At 37.8% G+C, this 27,082-nt stretch overlaps 3 protein-coding genes across 3 annotated transcripts; all 3 read left to right on the top strand.

Moving 5' to 3' along the window:
- The first annotated feature begins 18,383 nt into the window (after positions 1 to 18,383).
- On the top strand, positions 18,384 to 20,258 carry LOC123866761. Its single transcript, XM_045908440.1, has one exon. The coding sequence runs from the start codon at positions 18,384 to 18,386 to the stop codon at positions 20,256 to 20,258; it is 1,875 nt and encodes a 624-aa protein (XP_045764396.1).
- Positions 20,259 to 20,284: 26 nt separating this feature from the next.
- Positions 20,285 to 21,406, top strand: LOC123866760. Its single transcript, XM_045908439.1, has one exon. The coding sequence runs from the start codon at positions 20,285 to 20,287 to the stop codon at positions 21,404 to 21,406; it is 1,122 nt and encodes a 373-aa protein (XP_045764395.1).
- Positions 21,407 to 21,601: 195 nt separating this feature from the next.
- LOC123866759 lies at positions 21,602 to 22,426 on the top strand. Its single transcript, XM_045908438.1, has one exon. The coding sequence runs from the start codon at positions 21,677 to 21,679 to the stop codon at positions 22,424 to 22,426; it is 750 nt and encodes a 249-aa protein (XP_045764394.1). The 5' UTR covers positions 21,602 to 21,676.
- The last annotated feature ends 4,656 nt before the right edge of the window (positions 22,427 to 27,082 follow it).

Here is a 27,082-nt window from a genome sequence, read left to right as displayed (position 1 = left end):
ACCAGTGGTCGGACACCTAGGAATTTCAATATTTCTAACCAATGCCAATGTGGAATTACAAAAAAAATATGAAGAGGATTTTTGGAATAAAAATTTGCATGTATTTTTGCTTGAACATAAAAATAATATTATGGATCAAAAAGGACTATAGCGATGATCGGTTTCTTCTCAATTTTTTAACAAAACTAAAACATCTTTAAGCGCGATAAAAGAAGCGGTATTCAATTCCACTAGAAAAACTCTAGAATTCAATTTTAAGGCTAGGTATTTAACTATGTGTATACATTTTGTGTATAACTAAATTAGCATATGGCACTGCTATCTTTGTCCAAGTATTAAAACAATTTTATATGAAAAATGTAGCTACAGAGAATAACACCCCTCTTTTTAGGTCGGGGGTTAAAAATCGTGATCATACTAAACCGGTATTTTTGTAATAAATGTATCCGCCGAAGTGCCGATACATAAACAGAGCAGCCTGTTCGTCCGTGCCGCCACTTTTACTAGTTGATTGATACATGCGATGTGCGAGTTAGGCCGTAATACGTTAGTGTTACGTCACCGGGATTGGCAGTGTGATGCGGCATTAGGGGATATTACCAATTACCATCGGTCTCTATTGTTGACATTATGACTGAAAGCCGTGTTACTAATGGTTCCATTCTCCATTCTCTACGATTGGATTTACTGTTTTGTTTATATCAGACTATACCTTAGCTGATGCCCTGATTTCATCCGCGTGTGTTTTAGGTTTTTAGGGTTCCATACCTCAAAAGGAAAAACGGAACCCTTACAGGATCACTTTGTTGTCTGTCTGTCTGTCCATCCGTCCGTTGTGTCTGACAAGAAAACCTATAGGGTACGGAAGTACCCGTTGACCTAGAATCATGAAATTTGGCAAGTAGGTTTTACAGGACAAGTAAAGGAATAAATCTGAAAACCGTGAATTTGTGGTTACATCACAGAAAAAAATTAAAATGTGTTTTAATTTTCAAAGTAAGATAATTATAACAACTGGGGTATCATATGAAAGGACTTTACTTGTACATTCTAAAACAGATTTTTATTTATTTTTAAGCGTAATAGTTTTTGATTTATCGTACAAAATGTTGGAAATATACGCGAATACAGAACCCTCGATGCGTGGCCGGTTTTTTTAAAAATCCCGTGGTAACTCACATCTGTTCAACATTTTTGAGAAAAAGCTTTCACGTGTAACTGCAAGGCGCAGCGACTTTATACTACGTGCATGTACCTAATGATGATAAAGGTATAAGTGGGAGGCTAAAATGAGGTAGGATAAGTCGGAATGTTAGAAAAGGCGCAAGGATAAAAAGGGTAAGTAAAAGGGTGTAAAATGTATAAAAGGCGCTTGGAACAGTTCATAGTGCTTGGTAAGATTTTTCAACAAAAGATTCAGTTGTTTTTTGAACAACTTAACGAAACTGAAAGAAAATAATTATAGCTATTTTAATAGTTTAAGTATATGGATATACTAGCTGATGCCCGCGACTTCGTTCGCGTGGATGTAGGTTTTTTAAAATTCCCGTGGGAACTGTGCTAATCCTAAATCCTTGTTAAGAATGCCTAAAACTAGGCATTCTTAACAAGGTCAAGCAGTACTTCACGCCGCGCCAACTGATTACTTTGTATCAAGCAAAAGTCAGGTCGTGCATGGAGTACTGCAGTCACCTCTATGATGGCTCTGCTAAGTACCAACTAGCAGCTCTGGATGCCGTTGACTGTCGAGCTAGGAGACTTATAGGCGAAGACTCTCTTTTGATGGCGAAACTTCAAAGTCTCGATCACCGCCGTAAGGTCGCCGGCTTATCGGTGTTTTATAGGATATATTTTGGAGAGTGTGCACAGGAACTTTTCGATCTTGTCCCCCCTTTACCATTTTACCACCGAACCGCAAGACGTCGGGCGAGTTTCCATCCTTATGTCGTCGACATTCCATTTACACGCACGAAACGTTTTGCGTCTTCATTCCTCATACGCATGGCTAAGGTTTGGAATACTCTTCCGCGATCTGTGTTTCCTACCAATTACAATCCGGGTATCTTTAAAACAAGAGTGAATAGGCACCTTCTAGGTAAACGCGTCCCATCTTAGACCACATCATCACTTTCCATCAGGTGTGATTGTGGTCAAGCGCTTGCCCATAGTGAATAAAAAAAAAAACCAGGGTATAATCTATCTCCATTCTCAGCCCAATCCGTCCAGTAGTTTTTGCGTGAAGTAGTAACAAACACACACACACACACACACACACACACACACACACATATACAAACTTTCTCTTTTATAATATTAGTGTAATAGTGTGATTGTTAAGTTTATCAACCGGAATTGATTAATAAGATTACTTGGAAATCTTCGGAACACTATTGCAATTCAAGATCAAGAACCAATCAAGGGGGGATATAGGAGATTTGCAAAGGCTTGCGTCGTTATTAAATGTACAGTAGGCAGTAGGCAATGCTCGCTGAAGCTGTACACGTCTTAGGCGCAGATTACATACAGTGCAATCCTCGCAATGGTCTAGACTCTAGATCCCATGAAATACAAAGCAAAATTACGATTTCTATGAACCCGCTTCCATTAATCACATGATGACGATGGTTTCCTTGAGAAAAACAGCTCGCACCCGAAGGGCTCCGTAACATCGTACAAGAATTAAAAACACTACCTATTAATTGTTTTGTGATGTAAATCTGGTCTCGTGAGATACTTCGGCCGTGGCTAGTTACCTTCCTAGAAGCAAGTGATTTAGCGTGCCGGTACATTGTCTCGTACAAGTGTAAATTAAAAATTTATAACACCCCCGACAAGTGAAGGTTACAGTACTTAACTAGAAAAGAGCTGATAGCTTTCAAACGGCTGAACCGATTTTCTTGGATTATAGCTAAGAACACTCTTGATCAAGCGACCTTTCAAACAAAAAAAAAAAAACTAAATTAAAATCGGTTCATTAGTTTAGGAGAGGACAGATACACAGATACATACGTCAAACTTATAACACCCCTTTTTTTGAGTCGGGGGTTAAAAACTAATTAGAGGGATGGGCTTGGTATAAACTAGCATTGCTTCTTTCAAGTCCCACACCCCAGTACCCACAGAAAGTATTTAAAACCGAATTTATGCGGACGCAGTCAATATCAACATCATTTAGTAAATTAGTATAATTGTTCCAAAACAGCAATAACAATCATGTTTGCCATAGAAATAACATCGAATTATTTGTTCGATCAATATTGATTAATAGAGGGAGGCCTTTTGACGGTCTTAATGATTACTGTAGGTACACGGGGACGATGCGAAGGCAGGGAAACCATTAGGAATTAATGAATGAGGCATTATTTGCCACAAAAAATCGGCCGTCCAACGAAACATATTAGAGGGTCGTATGAAAAGAGAGAAATGAAAAACTCGCTAATTACGTAAAATTTCTTTTCTCTTTTTGATGGAAGAGGAAAATCATAAAAATATCAACTACCTAAATAATTTAATATTTCAATAAGAAATACTCTTATTAAGGTGGCATAAAGGCTTTTACATTTTTTATAAACCTTCTATCATCATGTCAATCTTTCATTCATGAAAATTCACAATTTTTTTTTTGTAAATGCAATAAGATATACTACAAATATTATTTTTTCTATAGGAGAAACTGACTGAGCTTTAATTGCTGGGTCTAGAAACTTTAGATTTTGCAGGGACCTAAGTTTTACCTGTAACTTACACCTATGGTGAAAAAAATACTTTGTATTTTATGTTGATATCGTCCGGTCTCTTACCAAGGAACATATTATTATGATTAGGGAGCCTCTCTCGCCTCTAGCCCGATCTGCCATCAACTGCCTGTAGGTAACTCACTTAGAATCGTCTTCAAACTATTTACACGAACAATTCGCACACGCATCCAGACATTCACCATCATTTCAGCCCATCGTCGCCCGGCCCCTTACTGAGGACGGGCCTCCTCTCAGAATGAGAAACGCTTAATTTACCACGCTGACCAAGAACGGATTGGCAGACTTCACGCACCTATGAGATCCTTATGAAGAACAGTCAGACATGCAGGTTTCCTCATGATATTATCCTTCATCGTTAAAGAAGTGATATTTAAATGATTAAAACGCACATACTTAATTACGAAATCCGTGCCCGGTATCGTACCCTGGACCTCCAGAATGTCTTAACCAGTAGGCTGCCATTGTTCGAACAGTCTAGGTCTTTAAAGTTGATTAAATACACAAAACAGCACTTCACAGTGCTAACCGCTCGCATGCTTTCTTATCAAGAACCTAAAGCTCAGCGCCTAAGCACTGAGCCAGTCACGCGATGCGACGATTACAACGTCCTTTCTTTATTACAGGTAGTAGGTAAGTTCAAGTATTGGATACCAGCTGATACGTCCGATTTCGTACGCGTGGATTTAGGTTTTAAAGAATCCCGTAAGAACTTTTTGTTTTCTGGGATTAAAAATAGCCTACGTCACTCTCTAGGTCTTAAACTATTTAGGTGCAAAAATGTTGCTGCGTTGCGACGTGATTGAAGGATTGGCAATAAACCAATAAATCAACAAATAAACACACTTTCGCATTTATTATACGGGTAGTGAATAATATTTATAAGATATTAGAAGTTTTTCTTTGTGCGTTCGTCATCATATCGTTTATAGTAAACACCACGAATTTTTTTTAAACCGGTGTTGTTAGCCTTTGAATATATTTTTGATGATTGTAAATGACGATTGCAGTCTATGATAAAAATTTGCCAACCTGAGGTGCCTACCACGTGCACCAATGTTTGTTCAACATGCGTTGATTTTAAGATAGAGTTAATGAGCAATGTTCGTTATTGGCAGTTTATAGGCCTTTAAGACATTTTAGTTCATTTTAATTTGTGGAATATTAGCTTAACATTAGCTAAGTAGCTTCTAAAGGAAGTAGAATTGAACCTTGACATAGTTAATATGCAGGGAAGCTAAAGGCGTTTTGTAAACGCAATTTACAAGTTGCCTATTAGGTATAGAGCAGGAAATTACTGAATAAATTCAATTGACTCTATCGGCTCCGGGCTTGATCACCCTATTGCGTGTACGCCCCGCGCTCTTGAGCATAAGAACATAAGTACCCCATGACGTGTTACCTCCTTGCTTAAAATTACACGTTACCTACAATTCCGTGAAGTTATGTTAATGAAAAGGGTATTACAATAATATTTTGGCTTGATTTGAATAAATGAAGTTTTTTAAGTTCTTTTTGAGGTTCCGTAGACAAGCAAAGATTTTTTTGCAATCTCACCTGGTGGTATGATGCAGTCTAAGATGGAAGCGGACTATCTTGAAAAGGCTATACGAATTGTCATTTAACCCTTAAACCATACTCCTGATCAGATTCTACAGGATATCTTGGGTAAGAAATTTTTTGAAAAGGATAGTAGCGATAGGAAAATACAGTTAGGCCCCTATTTTTCTATAACATTCATGGACCTATAACCATTATTATAATCAGACAAAGAGATTCAAAGTAAAGACTAGTTGAAAACAATTATTGGGGCATAATAGTCAGCACAGATAAATTTAGCTATCAGGTAATTACGGCGGAAAGTGGAGCCAATTTCACTAGGAAATTGAATGAAAACACTTCAGCTCGAAGCTTCTCCGAGCGTCTCGGCTAAGGAAAAATATTAGTTTTACATTCGGAAAATTATGAATTGTACGGGTATCTCACACCTACTTTACACGTTAATGTCACTTTTTAAATTGAAAACTGTTACTTTGCACTCTTGGTTAAAATAAATTATCGCTTTTCAGCTATCATCTCAGACAAAGACAAATCGTCTTAGTTCTTAGCTTAATCATTAATTTCATTTACTTGTACTTTTTAATGATTATTTTCATCACTCAATCTAGTAGGAAGCCTTGGCCTTAGCTAGTATAATATATCTTTAAAGCAAAGACGACATGCAAAGCGTTTATCTATTTTATGAGTTTGATAAAAACTATTTGAAGGGGGGGGGGGGGGGTCAATAAAAACCCCCCTTCCAGGGTAGACCGATTTCAGCTTAACCTACATCATCGTATAAGGGTTCCGTTATTCCTTTTGAGGTACGGAACCCTAAAATAATGACGCCATATCTACTGCATTCCTTTTTGTTGTAAGGTTGTTTTTCAAAAACACTGAAATTTTGACCAATTACTTTGCTAGTCGCGCTTTTTTCGCGACTTTTTTCATCGACCTAGCATTGTAAAATCGGTCAGCCATAAGAGACAGGGTGAAATAGATGTGTCGCACTGATTCAAGTACTTAGTGTTTAGTGAAGGTATCAATAAAGTACAATGTCATTATTTAATAAAATAGGTACCTCTTGGCATACTTTATGTAAGACAAACCTGCTACATACGGTTGCACACTTTTAGAAAAGACAAGACAAAGTCATCATAAACAAGAAACTCAAGTAATTCGCAAATAAACTGAACACAAAATTTCGTTATTATTCATATGAGCATAAAGGGAAATTCGATAAGCGTAAAACGTATGAAAGCTTCCTCTCGTCTTTATTTATTTTAGATTACTTCGGGCTTGACAAAGTTATGGCGCGAGCCGCGAAAATATCCATGGATAAAAAGGCTTCGCAAATGACAAACTTATGCGACGGTGGGAAAGAACAATCGCTAAGTTTTTCAATTCGCCATTACAAGTTTCAAAATATGTAGAGATGACAATTTATTTCTTTTCTTGTGCTCTTTCAATTTTTTAATATACCTACCTACGTTTGTATTCTGAAATTGCGTCTTTACATTTTCGAAATAAGATGACTTTACAGAGATTTTTATAAAATTGTTTCGATTTGAATCGATGTAGGTACCTATGCATTTGAGTTACGCCTAAAATATACATAAGTAAGAAGAATTATATTCTCGAATTCGGGCAGTGAAATACGATTTAGCATGACTAAATCCAGGTCAATTTTAGCGTCGCTAGAGAGATACAAGTCACTTCCTGTCTCGGACATCTGAGCCGGCCAGTCAAATGCATCTGACGCGAAGTGGATATGAAGCTGTAAATATTGCCCATGTCAACTGTCATCACCAGCTTTGCGATACAATAAGACTATAACTGTCATCGCATTGTGATAGTTTGAGTGCTAACAGAGTGTTAAATGTAATATCATTGTCACAATTTCACAAACCAATCTCCTATGTGTCCTCTCCATACATGTTTGCCAATTAAATTACGCTTGTCTAGGATATATTATTTGAATCTAAAGCTGTATTAATGAGTTTCATAACCTAATTAAAATTAAGCTGTGTATTTAATATTGTATGTTTGACAAGCGATATTAGAATTGTTATAACGTACCTATCAGTAGTACACTCTGTACATTATTACATCATTCAAATATTACTTGACTAGTTACCTTGCCATATTTGTTATAAGTAGTACATCATTCAAATATTACTTGACTAGTGACCTTGCCATATTTGAATACAGATTTAAACACATTGTTTTCATCATAGTCCGTAGACTCCACTGCTGGACTCTTGCAGAGACTTGCACACGCAGCGGCCTCGCGTCGCCTGGATCCAACGACTCATTGCAACTCGTTTGATATTGTCTGTCTTGCTAGTGCGGGGTTTACCAAAGCCACGCTTTGTGGCATAGGTTGCCATTTAAATACTACCACTAATAATATTAGCACCTTTAAATACTATGTACCCGGTAGCTACCAAATGAATTAGCTGTCCCCAAGATAAAAATCCTGACATTCATTTTATCTTAAATCGTGGGCAGAAGCTAGAAAATAAAAATAAAACAATTATTTATTAGTAATAAATAAGTACAATATTAATTAAATTAATGACTGTGATAATGATTACCTTTTAAATCCGAGTCATGACTATTTGATTCTAAAACCTAATACAATGAATTTCTAGAACGTTTTAAATAGATTTGTAACTAAATCTCTTACCGATATGAGATTGAATTTCAGATCCATTGAAATGTCCTAGAAACTGATGAGGTATCTATTTGGCACACCTAACAAGAATCTTCACGACTGAAGACGCAAACACAAAGGCGCATACATCAGTGTTCTAACGACTTTGAATATTAAGTTCTATCGGCTCTCAGAACACAGAGGTGCGCGTAGGTACTACTATATCGATATTGTAACGAATTTGAATATCAAATTCCATCGTATCCGAGAATAGGCCTTTAGGGAAAAGGGAATTATTCGGCAAATGTGCCAACTGCTAACCGTTTTACGGCTGAAATGACGCGCCGAATCGGATTTGGATCACGTATCTGAAGAGAAGACAGTTAGACGTATTGTCGTCGACTTGCATAAATTTGCAAGTTTAGGAAGACCAGTTCCATCGACCTGTATAATTTCCATACATTGAATAATGTATAGAAACGGAAATAGTATAAAAAATGACTCTACTAATCGTTGGAGTAACCCGCTAGGATCAATCCTGTATCGCTGTACTTAAGGGTTGCCACCTGCCTGGTTGCACTTCTTGATTTACGCGGGACCGCATTAAAAGTACGGGTTTCAGATTTTTTACGAGAGAGTTTTACATAGAATTTTTAAATAAGTACTTATTGTTCGAAGAAACAGCTTTTAAAAACTCTTCGTTTTGCTAAACAAAATAATGTATAAAAATATTGGTATGCCAAGTACCAATTTTACCAAAATAAGTAACTTGAACAATGAGTGGGTTTCCGTCTTTGTAATATGAAGAAGTTAAAATGACACGTTGAGATGGGTCTTTATATGAAAAGGTTCGAAAGCTTTTAGCTCCATATTACAATAACAACTTGTTATTTACTATTTCATCAGTTTTTGTAGTCTTACACAGGCGTATAACAAATTTATAGACATGTGCTAAAATGCAAAGGTCCTTTGACTTTATTTATCGTACGTACTACTTAAAATTTAAAATTCCAATTTTTCCCAGTCATTTAAATTTAGTCAGGATATCGATGCTTGTATAGAGTGTACTAGCGTATGTCCACGACTTCACTGCGTGGACTACACTTTTAAACCCCATTTCACCGTCTTGGGAGTTAAATTTTCAAAAATCATTTCTAAGCGGATTTTACAACTATCTGCATAAATCCAGAAGTTTTTTTTACTAAAACAATACAAGTTAGCCCTTGACTGCAATCTAACTTGGTGGTAAGTGATGATGCAGTCTAAGATGGAAGCGGGCTTGAAAGGGCAGGGGTATGGCAGACCCATACCCCTTTGGTTTCTATACAGCATCGTACCGAAACGCTTACTTAATCGCTTGGCGGCACGGCTTTGCCGGTAGGGTGGTAACTAGCCACGGCCGCAGCCTCCCACCAGAGCAGTCTAGAAATTTAGAAATTATAAATTCCAAACCGGGAATCGAACCCAGGTCCTCCTCCCACTAATAAGACCACAGCGCTTACCACTGCGCCTTTGAGCTATGCGTTGATAGATCAGTCAGTCAGTCACCTTTTCCTTTTATTATTTCGATTTATATAATGCCTGCTTCTGGACCTACACCATTCGAAATACAGTTCATAGTATAATTATTGCTGATGAGTTACAAAAACAATATCCAGAATATGAAAATGTTTTCAGTTCGTTATACGAGTCGTTGGCTGCAATATTAACAAGTGAAAATAATGCCTTAATTTTCTCAATTATAGTTGTATTGTTTTGGAATTGCAATACTAAGTATATTAAAAAAAGCTTTCAATACATAAAGGCGTCATTGCCAACCAGGGCATTAGTTGATTCTTTTGACGATTCAAATCACTTGTAAAAGTTTACTTGAATAGAATGTGCCTAATGCATTGTTTTACTGAAACTATCTTCGCATTATTGCCTTTCAATTAAACTGGTTTGGGGCACATCGGCTGGATGGGTTCAAAGTCTATGACGGATATAGGTAGAAACATTGTCCGTGTTTTATATATTAGGATAGTTATACTTAGCTACACAATATGTGGAACTTGAGTGTCGTCTCGAGTTCAGACGTTTTAAGTTTGTTACGACGATAATTTAGGTATGTAAGATAGCTGCATGGGTACTTACCAATAACGTTTATGAACATGTTCATAGTCATGGATGTAAACATGGATTAAAACATGAAACACAAATGACTCATGAGCCTCTTAGCTTGCTTGTGTAGATTCAGGACTTTCCACAAAAGTGTTTTTGAAGTGCATGTCACTTACCAGAAATAATATTTTTTGCAAGAAAATTTGCCAATGGGATGTAGGCAAGTATCTTACAAGATAGGAAACAATTTTGGCGACGATATAACAAAGTCCAAATTTTTTTCCCCCTTCCCTTTCCCCTCCAATTAAGCGTAAAGCTTGTGCCAGGAGTGGGTACGACAATAGTCCAACGGGTGGGGTTTGAATCGCCGACCTTTCGGAAGTCAGTCCGCTCCTAAACCGTTGAGCTATCGAGGCTCTAAAGTTTTTGTAAATTACGTTGTAATTTACAAAAACTTGTCTCTTGTTACCTACCTGCTCTATATTTTGTGTAATATAAACATTTTACTCAATTTTGAAGCCAGTTTATAAAGTAGGACAAGTTTTCTATATATTAAAATTTTATAATGAAAGTGTTAACCACTTCGGTGGCACACTCCTCATTAAAACTTCGGCACCGTAAGTGTAAGCCTGATTATGAAAGTAAAAATGGTATGGTTTTTCTTCAAAGGTTCAATATTTTAAAGAAAAAGTCAGTTGGTACATAGAGCTTTAATGATTGTTATTGTTTGTATTAAAGCACTTTAACAACACCTAATAATATAAAGGATAAATAACCAAGAAAAAATGAGAAAAAAGACCAAAAAATATTTGGAATTGTATTTGTGAGCAAGAGATGAGGTTAATTACAAACACCACAATTTTTTTAATGAATTAAATTGACTGGATTTTCATATCGTATATATTTTAGTAAGTACCTACTCATAAACTTTACCTATTGGTAGATAGGAATAGCTGTTGTTGGGAATTCTAAACTATTAAGCTTATAACCTACTTAAGTTTATCTTCCAACACAGCACTCTATCCCCTATAAACTATATACCGTCGCTTTCCAGGCTGTAAAATCAAACATTGTTTTATGTCCAATTCGAGCTCGCGTTAAATGTTCGCAGTTGTGAGTTATGGTTGTATCCTCCATGATCCCGTATCTCACACTACTAATCCCGCTATGGATCCTGTTTCCAGTGATGCAGCACTGACGTATAGCCTAAATCCGCGAATCGCACGGATCAGCCAATAAAACTACTATTTTATAAACGAGATTTAAACAAATAAACATTTTAACGATCGTATTATTTTTAAGCTATAAAGTAAAATACTGCTGTCCTATTTCTAAAAAGTCGTTAAATGCAAAAGTAATTATTAAGTTATCGCCAAAAAACGAGGGAATTTTCAAAGAACTGATGTTCCTAAAAAGGACCAAACTAAAAACTAAGTACCTAGGTCGTCTATGGCTATGACCCATAACCTGCTTAGATAATATCTCTTTTTTGTGAAGAAAACCGAATAAAAGTCCGTAGTTTCTGAGATTAACCCAAAAAACACGAAATCAGCGCGACGAGGTAGGTACTTTAAGTTATAATACGTAGTAATTTTTTCCTAAAGTTAACAATACCTTATGTTGGTATTTAACTTTTCTAGATTGTTAGAAAATCTTTGTGGACATAGCAGACCTATTAATCTTAAAACAAGCAAATTGATGATAAATATCATAGTTGGTGAACAGGTGGTGTACAAGATTAATTAATAACTACCCAAAACATTAAGGCAAATAGATAGCAACTATGCGAATACTGTTAATCCATATAATTCTTAATATTTTAAATGCGTAGGTGTGTCTGTCTCTTTGTCTGTCGGTCTATCTGCTAGCTGTTCACGGGCCAGCCATTTAACTTATTTTGACAAGTATAGCTTATGGACTCAGAGCCAGCGCGTGCCAGAACTTCGTTATTTTATAAAAGCTGAAAGTTTCTCTGAGCATTGTCCACAACACAGGAAAGAACGATCAGCGACTATGAAGTTTTGTTCATGGTGGTTTAAAAAAAGTAAGAATATTAGCCATACTAATCATGATCATTACTCCCCTTTCACCTCCAATGAAGCGTCAAGCTTGTGCCAGGAGTGGGTACGACAATTGTGCAACGGACGGGGTTTGAACCGCCGACCTTTCGAACTACAAGACTACAAGTTTGGATCATGGTTGCTTTGGGATAAAGGTGTAAAAAAAATCTTACGTCAAAGTAGGTACTTATCAACTACCAGCGCATTAAGATGATGGAAGCAAATGTCTAAAGAGCTTTATATTGATCGTACTTTTATTGTAATTAGAGGCCTTGGACCGCCATTAGGGGAAGATTAAAGACGGGGATAGTAAACACTTAGCGGCACTCAAACCTTTTCACTGAAACAATTTTAAGGTACAGTTGGGTAATTTAAAATTACAATAAATTTTGATTTTAGGGGTAAGATAAAAATTTATGTTAAAATACTTTAGTATTAAAATTTAATTGAAATTTTAAGCATATCTAACTAAGTTTAATATAATAATTATTATTATTTAAGGGAGGCAGTGTATTCACTACTATTGTCTGAGCAACTAGTTCCTTTTCTCGATTTTTAGAGTTCCGTACCCAAAGAGTAAAAACGGAGCCCTATTAATGTCATTCTGCTGTCTGTCTGTCTGTCGGCCTTTCTACCTGTCTGTCCGTCTGTACTTGTGTCTAAGAATACAATTAGTTTTATTCGTTCCAAACACGAATGTGATATAAGCCACGTCTGAAAAGTTTGAGAGGTCAGTTAAAAGCTCGCCGTAGCTTTCGCATTTTATTATTAGAGAACTGCAAAAATGTATGCAGTAAAGTTCAATCTAAAATATATTCTCGTCTAAAAGTACCTTATAAAATATTATAAAGGTATGAGGTTGAAATCACTCGAACAAATCTGATTTTATTGGCAGTGTTAGCATTCAAATAGAATGCTCTATTTCCATCGGACGCCATAAATTTTGCGTCTCAACGGTCCCATTTGCAACTGAAAGCGTTTTTATAACAGAATACATACGTACCTACTTAAAGCCTGTGAGGGCCAGACCTCCGTTATTTTATAATAGCTACAAGTTTTTCTGCGCATTGTCCCTAACACAGGGAGGAACGATCAGCGACTATGAAGTTTAAGGTCATGGTGATTAAAAAAAAAAAAAAGAATATTAGCCATGCTAATCATGATCAATACTCCCCTTTCCCCTCCAATGAAGCGTCGAGCTTGAGCCAGGAGCGGGTACGACAATTGTGCAACGGATGGGGTTTGACCCGCCGACCTTTCGGAATTCAGTTGGCTCCTCTACCCTGGGCTATCGAGGCTTTGACAGATAACAGAAAACAAAGACGTACAAAATCTTTCGTCAAAATATAAAGTCATTTTTTTTATATATTTTCTTCAAAAATATAGTACATATTAGAAATCAAGTCATGCATTGCCAGATACTTAGATTAGTTTAAATCCCCTCCCAGATACCCGAGACATATTAAAGTTTAAGGGTAAAAGAAAGAAGGAAACTTTCAACTTTTATTGAATAACGAAGGTCTGATCCTCACGGGCTCTTCGTCCATACAGTACGACCAGTAGCACGTTTACGAGGGACTCAACATGCAAGTCGTAGTATATAGTCGCAATAAAAACAATTGCGTAGCTAGTGTTTAAATACTTTAAAGCTGTGGATTAAGTAACATATTCCAATCGATTTGTATACAATGGAGCTTTAGGAAAAAGATGTGAATAAAATCCAATACACAACGTACCAAGGAAACGGCAGCGTGGTGTAACAGAAAATGGTTAAGGCAGCCCTAGTTGTAAGTTATAAGGAACTAAGTAGATGATGCCCGCGACTTAGTCTGTGTGGATTTAGGTTTTTTAAGATCCCGTGGGAACTGTTTGATTTAAGGAGATAAAAAGTAGCCTATGTGTTAATCCAGGATATAATCTACTCTTATTCCGAACTTCAGCCTAATCCGTCCAGTAGATTTGCCTAAGTAGTTACAAACATACCCACACACATACATACACACAAACTTTCGCTTCTATAATATTAGTGTGATGTACTTAGATGATACTCACGACCTCTTCCGTGCAAAAAATTCACGTCGATCCGTTGCAACAAACAGACATATTTACATTGATAATAATATTATTAGTGGGATGGTATGAATGCGTGCAAATTTAGAGCCTAGGTGATCATCGTTGCGTGCTGCTGCATGATTTCAGCAACGTATTTAATACCTACAGTTCTTACATCAAATAGTGCAATGGGTGGGGGTTGAACCGCCCACCCTTTAAACGCTCCTTTAATCATTGTAAAAAGATGTACTATTTATAAACTTATCCTATATAATTTAAGAGAAGCGAAAGCTTATTATATAGTCATACAAAAAATAATAGCAACTTGGCTAATAAAAGCTTAGCGTGGCGTGAGGTATAATGCAGTCTACAGGTTTAATCGATACCACGAGGCGGGCAAATTTAAAATTGTAAAGACCACCAATCTAAGCTTTAAATCATAAGTTATTACCACGCGAGGTAACTATTAGGGCGGTATTAAATGACTTGCTCGCACTTTGGACGTGATTAAGGTTATTAGAAATTCAAGTGTCAGAACTTGGCCTTGTAGATTCTGTGGATAAACATAATTTATTGTATTCCATATTGTTTAGAACAAAAAGGTCATAATAATTTTGAATATTACTTACTAGGCCCAAAATTAAACTAAGTATTGGCTAGAAAAAATAATACACAGTACCTTCAAGACGTCTTGCTGATGATGCCCGCAACTTCTTCTGTATAAAAGTTTTTAAAAATTCTATGAAAACTCATTGCTTTCTCGGGATACTTAAGAAAAGTAGCAGCTACTCTACAGGCCGGTTCAAAAATCACGTCAATCCGTTGCTCCGTTGCGAAGGTATTAAGGTACAAACCAACAAACAAAGACACGCATTTATAACATTAGCAGTGATATTAGTATTGATAAGGAATATTCTTAACCTAACCTAATAGGTTGACAATCCGTGAGCCTGAAAAAAAACACGCTGTGGTTAAAAGTCCAACGTGCTTTTAGAAAATTTAAAACAAAGAAATGTTTGATACATTTCTTTGTTGATTCATGGTTGATTCACATTGCAAGGCCGCGCTACTGCAGTTGCACGTCTTTGTCATAGCTACAGTTCTTTCAAATCAAAATATTTGTTGAAATAGGTAGTATAAGGAGTATGACATTTGTATGACAAATCGTGCTTGCATATTACATACACACAAGATCCAAGACATAGGATCTTTGTCGAGCATCACCAAATTACAGTTTGAGTTGAGATGCCGCCTTGTAAAATGGTCTGGTCCACTCTTTATGGTTACGAAATCACACATATTAGACTGGCAACTAGTTTTTATCTAGGCTTACAATATATATAGCCTACCTAGATAATAATACAAGCTGAAATGCGACGATATTTTGCTTTCGCCTCGCGTACAGAAAAGCGAGTCGAGACGTGCCAACTGAATGTTTATAGCATAGAGATTGCGGCAAAACTTTCATATTTCATAATAAAAGGATTTGCACCTCGGAGATTTAAGTAAAATATACTCGACTTCAGGTATCTACCTATATATTTTGATGCATTCCATTCATTACCATTAACTTTGCACAAACTGTCAATTATTTATTTCACTAATTCTTCCGTGTTCATTTTGATGTTAAATCATTTTTTAAGGTTCCATACCTCAAAAGGAAAAACGGAACCCTTATAGGATCATTTTGTCTGCCCGTCTATCCGTCTGTCGTGTCTGTCAAGAAAATTTATAGGGTACTTACCGTTGACCTAGAATCATGAAGGTAGGTACGGAGGTCTTACAGTACAAGTAAAGGAATAAATCCCTAGGAATAAAACACGAAAACGGTGAATTTATGCTTACATCACAAAAATTACTACGTTTTTTGTACGATGGTACGGAACCATCTGAGTGCAAGTCCGACCCGCACTTGACCGCTTTTTATCAAAAGAATTATGTCATAGCTGAATAAAGCATTTTGTTCGCTACCTTCTATCCAGTTTGACTAATGTCTTTTGAGGTGACTACCGAACCTCAGAGGAATTTTCGTGCCTAATGAAGTCGCAAAGAAAATTTTAATGGACCAAAGGGAGGGAATGAAATTCGTTTAGAAACTTTTCAAAGGTTCCGATCCGAATAACGACAATGAACGTTGGTTCGTAATTCGTTTATTTAAAATCCCAGATCATGATTAAAGTAACCTTTATCGTGGCCGATATTCAAAAGATATCTTTTCAAAGGTTTTATCTCTAACTACTAAATAGTTATCTCAATTAAGTAATATAATAATTTATAACTTTATATTACTAAGGAGTATTTACACATACGCACAGGATGCGATTGGAACGCGTTGTCGCTTTCTGTTTTATATTTTCATTCAACCATTTATTTCATAAACAAAACTTCAGGATAGCTAAATTCTTTCTTGGTGGTTGTTAGCGCTTGACGGCTGTTGCGGCGTCGTAGATCGGAACGCTGACCGCGGGCGTGGGCCAACCTGATTGGTCCACGTAGCTGTGTCGTCGACTTTTTCAAAACGTCAATTAAAATGGACATTCGACATTAGCTTTTCGTTTTATATAATACCGTTGTTTTCAAAATCGCATATTGTACACGCTAATTAGTTTTGATTAAACCAAAAATATCAAAAGTTCTCTTTTTTCTTCAAATACCAAGCGCAAACATAAATTTGTGGACCTTCTGCACCGGATATATACGAAAACGTTGACTTCGAGACGCGCAGGATACGGTCAACCTATCCAGGAACCACCCAACCCGTTGCTTCACTTGGTTAATATAGTGCTGTTCCTTCGTAAACGTGCATGTGCAACCTGCTAGCTGCTATAAGGTAAGTACTCCCACGTAAGTACTTCCACTTTCCCAAAATGGCAAATCGCGACAAATCTCCGCAATTAGGGCTCAACGATGATAAGTTAGAACTACTCGTACGCGATCTAATTAAGAAACGTGGCACTCTCAAAGGTAGATTAACAAAATTTGGTACTTATATTAATAATTTTGATGCAAATGTTGTAACGCCTCAGAACAAAATAGATTTAAAGTTACGCATTGAAGGTGCCACGAATCTTTATCGTGAGTTCAATAGCATTCAGTCTAGGATAGAGGAATGTGTCAGCGAAACTGATCTAGATGATCAATTAACTCAGAGAGAGCAGTTCGAGGACTGCTACTATAGTACATTGTCGCAGGCTGAGTTATTATCAAATAGGTGTGGTAGCAGTAGCAGTAGTAAGGTCACAGCTTGTTCGAAAACATGCGAAAATAGTCAGTTACGATCTGTAAAATTACCCACCATAACTTTGCCATCCTTTGATGGGTCATACGAACACTGGCTGGAATTTCGGGATACATTTCAATCACTCATACACGATTCAGATGAAATTAACACCATCCAGAAATTCCACTACCTAAAGTCCTCCCTGAAGGGTAGTGCCGAGCTGGTTATTGACGCATTGGAGTTCACGTCTAGTAATTATTCTGTCGCCTGGGAACTCTTACTCGACCGGTATAATAACAACAGACTATTAATTCAAAATCACATAAAAACAATATTTAATATCCAACCATTGAGTAAAGAGTCCCCAGTGGCAATAAGAACACTTAGTGACACAATTTTAAAAAACATTAACAACGCGCATTAAAGATCCTAGGGGAGCCGGTGGACTCCTGGGATACGCTTATTATTTTTATAATTGTGTCTAAGCTAGACAAAACAACGGAACGCGAGTGGGAACAGCATAAAGGCACTTTGATAACTAACAATAACGATTCCAAGCTAAAATTAAAGGTTGATGATTTAATTAACTTCCTAAAAAATCGGGCGGACCTGCTAGAAACATTACATTCATCACAAATTAATAAAGAATCAAAATACACGAAAAACGATCGAATGAAATCCACAAAATGCAATGTTTCTAGCACTAAGCCGCACGAACGTCACTCCGCGCCTAAAAACTGTGTTATGTGCAATGGAGCTCATCAACTTTACGCATGTTCACAATTCATTCACTCTAATTTGGAATCGAAATTGAAGTTTCTTCGCGATAGGAAATTATGCGAAAATTGCATGAGAAGTAGTAGCCATACTGCTGAATTTTGCAAATTTGGCGGTTGCCGTCGTTGTTTTAAAAGCATAATTCCCTAATTCATCCTTCGGATGATTTAAATCATCCCCCGGATGATACGAAAACGATAGGTAACACTAGCGGTTCCCTAACAATGCACTCGTCATTCGATAATAATCGGCAACTGATGACCGGCGCTCGCGCGGTGTCGCTCCCGAGCGGCGCCGCGCCGCTCCTCAACCCCGCGGATGCAGTGTGCTATGCAAATAATGCACACAGTAACGATAAACGCACACATCGTTCTTTGCAACCGGTTTTGTTGTCCACCGCGCTAATCGAAGTACGAACTCGAAATAATGTTTATTTACTCGCAAATGCATTATTAGATAACGGAAGCGAACGCAGTTTCATAACCGAAGCCTTTAGTAAAAAACTAGGGGTAGAATTATTACAGTCCACTCACGAAATAAGAGGTGTAGGTAATTCAGTGACGCAATGCACGAAATCATGCGACATTGAGATTAAATCGCGCATATCTACCTACACTACTAAAATACATTGTTTCATATTGCCGCTAATTTCAAGTACGTTGCCCGCTGTACATTATGAACGCGCGAAGTTTCGTATACCTAATAGTTTACAGCTGGCAGACCCGCATTTTCTTGATTCTCGAAAAATTGATATTTTAATCGGCGCAGATATATTTTGGGAATTAATACACGAAGGTAATATAAGGTTACCTAACGGACCTTATTTACAAAATACGCATTTAGGCTGGATAATATCGGGACCTATCGTATTTAATACGCGCAACGATAGGCTTATTCAGTGTAATTTCACGCAATCGATAGACACGCAATTACGCCAATTCTGGGAGATCGAGGAGCTGCCTCGGGATCGGGATACGCGCACGGATGCTGAGCGTGCTTGCGAAGAACTATTCACTCGTACTACGACGCGCAATGACGAGGGACGGTTTATTGTTAGCATACCTCTTAAGTCATCACCCGATCTTTTGGGCGAATCACTTCCACAGGCGGAACGACGCTTCCTAGCGTTAGAAAAGCGGTTAGAACGCGCGCCCGCTTACAAAAAATTATACGCAGATTTTCTTCATGAGTATGAGAGCCTAGGTCACATGACTCGCGTTTCGACCTACGGAACCCCTCATTATTTTATGCCGCATCACGGCGTATTTCGCGAAAATCACTCGACTACTAAACTTCGAGTTGTTTACGATGCTGGGGCCGTTTCTAGCACGGGAATCAGCTATAATGACCTACAGTTGGTAGGCCCGCCTATCCAAGGCGACCTAATTTCAGTTATATTGCGCTTCAGGCAACATCGGTACGTCGCATGCGCAGACATCGAAAAGATGTACCGACAGTGCCTTGTTGATGAAAAGCAGCGAGATCTTCAGCTGATTCTCTGGCGCGACGAACCCACGCAGCCACTCGGTGTCTATCGACTCAACACGGTCACCTACGGAACCGCGTCCGCGCCGTTTTTAAGTTGTCGCTGCCTAAAACAACTTGTATGCGAAGCAACCAATCCCGAAGTGTCGCGAATTATCAATGAAGATTTTTACGTCGACGACATGATCACGGGTTCTCACGACAATGAAACATTATTAAAATTGTGCGAAGAAACAACCAAGACGTTGCAAGCTGGTTGTTTCCCACTACGCAAGTGGATCTTCAATTTTACGTGTGAACCCGAGATGACGTCATCGTCGTGCGCTTCTAAGCAAATACTCGCGGAAAATACAAATCACAAAACATTAGGTATTGGTTGGCTTAATGACAGCGACGAATTTTATTTCAATTCAGAATTTGAGTCTAGGAATGAACCTATAACTAAACGCATAATTCTATCATACGCATCTCAAATTTTCGATCCACTGGGGATTTTCAGTCCGTTCATCTTGACTGCAAAAATGTTATTACAACAGTTGTGGTTATTAAAATTGGACTGGGACGACATCGTACGCGTCAGTGGAACCGGTTTCTCGCTTCGCTGTCGATCCTAAATACGATACGCGTTCCTCGATATGTCATGGATATTGATCCTATATCTACCGAGATGCATATTTTTAGCGACGCTTCTCAAACCGCGTACGGCGCGTGCGTTTATATAAGGACCGTAAGCGCTAATACGGTCAAAGTGCAATTGCTCTGTTCTAAAGGGAAGGTTGCACCGCTAAAAACCGTCAGCATCCCACGGTTAGAGCTTCTCGGTGCTCTAGTGGGCGCTCGCCTTTATAACAAGGTTCGCGATTCACTTCACTGCAACTTCGATCACGTAATATTTTGGACGGACTCGACAATTGTCTTAGGTTGGCTGCGCATGCCGCCACGATTGTTAAAAACGTTCGTTCAAAATAGGACGATAGAAATTCACGATTTGACGAAGGATCTCCCGTGGCGTCATGTAAGCGGGAAGGAGAACCCAGCTGATCTCGTTTCGCGTGGGGTTGTGAATCTCGAGGAGCTCTCTTCGTCTAATTTGTGGTGGGAAGGGCCAGCCTTCCTTCGTGACAGTGAATTTGACTGTGAAAACGTACCTCCCTTTTACACGCACGAAGATCAGTCAAATGACTTACCTGAAATAAAGGGTAGTGACGTCACCGCGTTAGTAGCCCAGGATAGGTCGAGCTCTGAAGATGGATCCATTATCGATTTCCAACGATTCTCTCAGTTCAGCCGGCTGAGACGCTCAACTGCTTATGTTTTACGGTTTTTACATAATACGCGCAATAAACTTAATAAGCGGTCGGGCGTTCTTACCGTCGATGAACTGAGAGAAGCCGACAACTTGTTGGTTAGGCTGTCTCAACTGGAATCTTTTCCAATTGAGTACAAGTCAATAGCCAACAATCGCGCGCTAAAAAATAAACATAATTTAAGTAAATTAAATCTGTTTATTGATGACAATAAACTGTTGCGAGTTGGCGGCAGGTTGGACTATTCAGAGTTCGACTATAATAAAAAACACCCAATTTTACTGTCAGGCAAACATCATTTCACGCTTCTTCTTTTGCGCCACGAACACAAATCCTTGCTACACGCAGCTCCGCAGGCGCTTCTTTTTCACCTTCGTGAATCTTGGTGGCCAATCGCAGGCAGAAATCTCGCTAGAAAGGTAGTTCATGACTGCGTGGTGTGTAAGCGCCTGTGAGGTCAAACACTTACCCCTCTGATGGGAAATCTTCCCAGCGAGAGGATTACACCCACTTTTCCGTTCTTTCGATGCGGCGTTGACTATGCCGGCCCAGTGTTCGTTTTGACCAGAAAAGGTAGGGGAGCTAAAACTACAAAGGCATACAATTGCATTTTTATATGCCTCGTTACGCGCGCTGTGCATTTGGAGCTGGTGAGTGATCTTACTACTAAAGCGTACTGTCTCACACTCAACCGCTTTGTCTCACGCAGGTCAAAACCCGCTGAAATGTGGTCTGATAATGGCCGCACCATGGTCGGCCTTAAAAACGAATTCGCGCAATTTTTAGAACGCTGTAGTTCTGACATTATTGAATACGCAAATCAACAAAAAATTAAATTTAAATTCATAGTGCCATATGCCAGCCACTTTGGTGGACTGTGGGAACGTGGAGTACAGTCGTGCAAGTACCACCTTCGCCGCGTGGTCGGCAACGCGCATCTCACATACGAAGAGTTCAGCACAGTATTAGCACAAGTTGAAGCTGTCCTGAATTCTCGTCCCCTCTCCCCAATGTCTTCCGATCCTAACGACTTCCTTCCTCTTAGTCCTGCTCATTTCCTGGTTGGCCGTACGCTCACCGCACCTGCCTACGACAACCTGGTGGAGACGCCCACGCATAGACTCGATCGGTACCAGAGGGTTGAGCAAATTCGACAACACTTTTGGAGACGCTGGTCGAAAGAATACATATCCGAACTGCAAACACGGACGAAGTGGAGACTAAACACGCAAGACCTCAAACCCAACACTATGGTCATCATCAAAGAGGACAACTTCCAGCCGTTGAAATGGCATCTCGGACGAGTCATCAGAAACATACCTGGGAAGGATGGAATCTCAAGAGTCGCGGAAATACAAACTGCATCCGGGCTTGTGAGGCGAGCTTACGCAAAGATCTGCCCATTAGTCGACCCTGATGAGGACAGTCTTGGAAGCCAAGAGCTCCAAGGCCGGGGGCATGTTGCGGCGTCGTAGATCGGAACGCTGACCGCGGGCGTGGGCCAACCTGATTGGTCCACGTAGCTGTGTCGTCGACTTTTTCAAAACGTCAATTAAAATGGACATTCGACATTCGCTTTTCGTTTTATATAATATCGTTGTTTTCAAAATCGCATATTGTACACGCTAATTAGTTTTGATTAAACCAAAAATATCAAAAGTTCTCTTTTTTCTTCAAATACCAAGCGCAAACACGGCTATTCACATGTTCCTCTCCGAACTTGTGTTGCAATAATGTACGTATGCATGACTTGGCCGATATGTGGATGCAGGGATAATGGAAACTCTCTGATTACCTATACCTACAGTATAGTTAAGGTAACACAAGTGTAAATTAAAAATTTATAACACCCCCGACAAGTGAAGGTTACAGTAACTAGAAAAGAGCTGATAACATTCAAACGGCTGAACCGGTTTTTTTGGATTATAGCTAAGAACACTCTCGATCAAGTCACCTTTCAAACAAAAAAAAACAAAATTAAAATCGGTTCATTAGTTTAGGAGCTACTATGCTACAGACAGATACACAGATACATAGATGCACAGATACACACGTCAAACTTATAACACCCCTCTTTTTGGGTCGGGGGTTAATGAATGCTAGCGAAAAGCACTTGTAAAAGTTTATTTGAATAAAAATCTATTCTATTCAAGAAAGAGTAAATGAAGGGTTATAGATTTGAGATGAAGGTACAAAATAAATACTAACAGGTACAATTAAATGCATTCAACGGACCCGCATTGATTAGATCACGTATCGGAGGGATCAAAACAGATCTCAGGGATAACAGAATAGAAACTTCCTTTTAGTAGTGTACTTTTGGAAGAATAACTCTTGATGAATAATAATTAATAGTAACAGTCTCAGTTAACTTTATTGGAGAATTATTAATGAATCTATATTATAAATAATAATAATGATTAACGGATATGATTATTCACGTTTCAAAAAACATTATATTATTATTTCAATTTAATTGTGGAAAAACAGCAACCGTTGGTTTCCATACTGCATGAATTTTCATTAATATAATTAAAAAATTAAAATTAATAAAAGTGGTCACTGACCAGGAGCTTCAACATGAAATGTAACAATTTGGAATTCTATTTTGAGCATTATTATAATAAAAGGGTGCAGTGCCTACTGATCGGAGAACATTTGCTTCTTTAACAATTTATAGATCAATGTTGGAAGTTGTATTGCTTTGAGCCTGAGGTACTCACGGATGTGAGCTGGCTGTGTACGCTGGATTCAAAACTGTTAGGTACAACACAGGCAAATGTTCGTGCCAATTACGTACGCACCTTTACAAACGGAACATAAACGTACCAAATTCTTGATAAAATAGATACTTGCACCGCTCATCGGTTTCAGCCATTACTGCTGCCGCTCCCGGTTTTGATACTGTCTTTCTGATATGACACGGGCCCAATATATCAACACATGTTGCAACCCACAGTAGAGCCTGTCCCCATTCCCAGGGAACCAGCGCCAATCCATCAGGCTTCTCGCCAATTATATCAAATATGTCTCGTGAGTATATTAAATTACATAAGCTAAATGTAAGTTGATAGAAAAAAAGAAACCAGCTCCGCGCCAGTCCATTCCGTCTGTGAGCGTTTCTCCTAATTGAAAATGATGTCAACAGTTTTGGACCATGGGAATTGATGCACATGTTAAATTTTTAATCCTCTGTTTTTGTATTGCTTTTATAACGGCTTTGGAAATGAAAATATAGCAGTTTGAATATTACCTACAAAAATGGGTATGAAAATATAAATCTTAATATTTGTGTGTAAGGTTATTTTTAAAAATTGATTTGAGTTGTCAAAAATAATACAAAATTATTAATTTACCTAATGCAGGTAGTTTGATAAAATCGATATTTGGCTCATTCGATGTCATACAATCTGTTGCTCGGAGGCCAACAAGATTGAACTTGCATAAATACGGGTGTTTCGAAGGTTTTAGTTCAGTCTCCTTCTGAGATTCGGAGCGATATCGCATATTTTCAGTGTTTGGATTGTGAACTGAGTAATTAAATGTTGTGATAGCAATCACGCTCTAATTAAATTATTTATTTTGGCATTAGTTTGTTTAGATTAAAACTCTCGGATAACCTTACACATTAAACTTGTGTTTTTTTGTGTTGGTTTTGGAGAGGACATTCCAATAATTCGATAAAAATATTTAAATAATACCGGCTTTTCTGAGTGACGCCAATAATTCAGAAGCGGGACGTGTCTCACGTTGTCTTAATTTCGCTTTGGTATCTTTTTGTAAACAACCCACATTCGATTAAAATTTTTATTGAGTTTGATTTGGTGATTAAAATTTTTAGTTTTTTTTAATAATTTAGTGTTTTGTGAATTGGAAAGTAATTTGCAATGAGTGGTTCAGATTTTGTATACATCGAATGAGAAGTTAGTCATTTGGATTTATTGTTGACTTGATATTAAAACTGAGAGTTCGGCAGTTCAAGGGTAGGTTTTAATGATTTGACGGAGGGCAGGATAGCCCATGATTTGGATTTGACTTAGGGCAAGGAAGCCCGCGACTGACATGACAATTGATTAGAAACACGAGGACGTGTTAAATTCAGGACGGCCGAACTGTAAGGTTATTTTTAAAAATTGATTTGAGTTGTCAAAAATAATATAAAATTATTAATTTACCTAATGCAGGTAGTTTGATAAAATCGATATTTGGCTCATTCGATGTCATACAATCTGTTGCTAGGAGGCCAACAAGATTGAACTTGCATAAATACGGGTGTTTCGAAGGTTTTAGTTCAGTCTCCTTCTGAGATTCGGAGCGATATCGCATATTTTCAGTGTTTGGATTGTGAACTGAGTAATTAGATGTTGTGATAGCAATCACGCTCTAATTAAATTATTTATTTTGGCATTAGTTTGTTTAGATTAAAACTCTCGGATAACCTTACACATTAAACTTGTGTTTTTTTGTGTTGGTTTTGGAGAGGACATTCCAATAATTCGATAAAAATATTTAAATAATACCTGCTTTTCTGAGTGACGCCAATATGTGATACTGTTGAATTGTAAATTGCGTTGGAAATGAAAACAATCGCTATTAACTACAATAGAAGGGTATTTTTTTACTTCATATTCGATATAATCTTCAATGAATGGATTCACTACTGCTGTTCGCTAACTGATGAGAAAACTCAGACTTCAAAGTCAATGCGAAATGGAGAGAGTTGAAGTGAAATAACGTGAAGGACAAGAAACTCGAATCGAATTACTGGATGAACGCTCCTATCCACCTGTATGGCATTAAATATCTTGGATAGATAGATACACAGAAACACTTTATTGCACACAAAACAAGGAAAAATACAAGGAAACTAAAAACAAAATTAATTGTATGCAAAGGCAGCCTTATAAGTCTTATTACTTAAAACAATCTCCACCAGGCCATCTTTGGTGAGGAGAGAGACAGGTGTATTGAATAGTATACGCAATACACATATTCTTATTTAGTAGTGTATATAAATGAATAATTTATATTAATAAACCTATGTATTTCTATACATATTTAACCCCCGACCCAAAAAGAGGGGTGTTATAAGTTTGACGTGTGTATCTGTGTATCTGTCTGTGCCATCGTAGCTCCTAAACCAATGAACCGATTTTAATTTAGTTTTTTTTTTTGAAAGATGGCTTGATCGAGAGTGTTCTTACTTCTTAGCTTTAGTCCAAGAAAATCGGTTCAGCCGTTTGAAAGTTATCAGCTCTTTTCTAGTTACTATAACCTTCACTTGTCGGGGGTGTTATAAATTTTTAATTTACACTTATTTATATTTGTATCCACCTCAAGTATCCATAGATTGAGCCGTTGCAGATGCGCGTATGGCAGTAATTGGTGCTTGAACATGAATAGGTGGTTTTCCGTCTGTGTGTGTCTATTTTATCACTATCTTTGTTTATTTATTCTGTGAATTGTCCTTCATCTGTCTTGGCCTTTATAATTTCATTTTCAATAGTGTTGTGGCTCTAATCAGGCTCCAATACATAACATTAGTCTACTATATTGGTGATCGCCGACTAATCATTTGTCGGCTAAAAATGTTCACTGTTTGCAAATTACACCAAGATGCTTGATGTTTACATTAAAAGCTATTAGAGTTGGCATTCGGCAAGCTAGCAAGCTCTGACCGCACGCGGCAGATGTACGTAGCCAATTGTCCCTGTCTAGGTAACTATTACTACTATACTAGGCCTTATTGACCAACTAAAGCGTATAGTTTAATATAGGATTTACCCAGCTACCTACTTAATAAACTTATAAAAGCAAAAACTGGCTATCATAGCAACGTACAATTGAAACCGTTGGGTCTAAAAACTTGAGATTTTGCATACAGTTTTTTCCTTATCGTCCTCCATAAGATATAATTTTGAAAAACCTAATCCACGTTAACCAAATTAAGAACATCAGGTACCTACTTAGTCTAGATTAGATAGCTGAAGAATCCGTTAATTTACTTTTAAATTGACTGACTGGAATTGAAATATCTTATAGCTAAGTCGTAACAACCTAAATAAACGTATTCATCTGCATTCAGAGAGCAGTGCCTCTGACAGAACGGTCCATTTCGAGAGCACGCTGGA

This window comes from Maniola jurtina, chromosome 7, assembly GCF_905333055.1.
Source record: "Maniola jurtina chromosome 7, ilManJurt1.1, whole genome shotgun sequence".
NCBI lineage: Eukaryota > Metazoa > Arthropoda > Insecta > Lepidoptera > Nymphalidae > Maniola > Maniola jurtina.
Note: the sequence above shows the minus strand (reverse complement) of the source record. Positions and strands in the feature narration are given on the sequence as shown.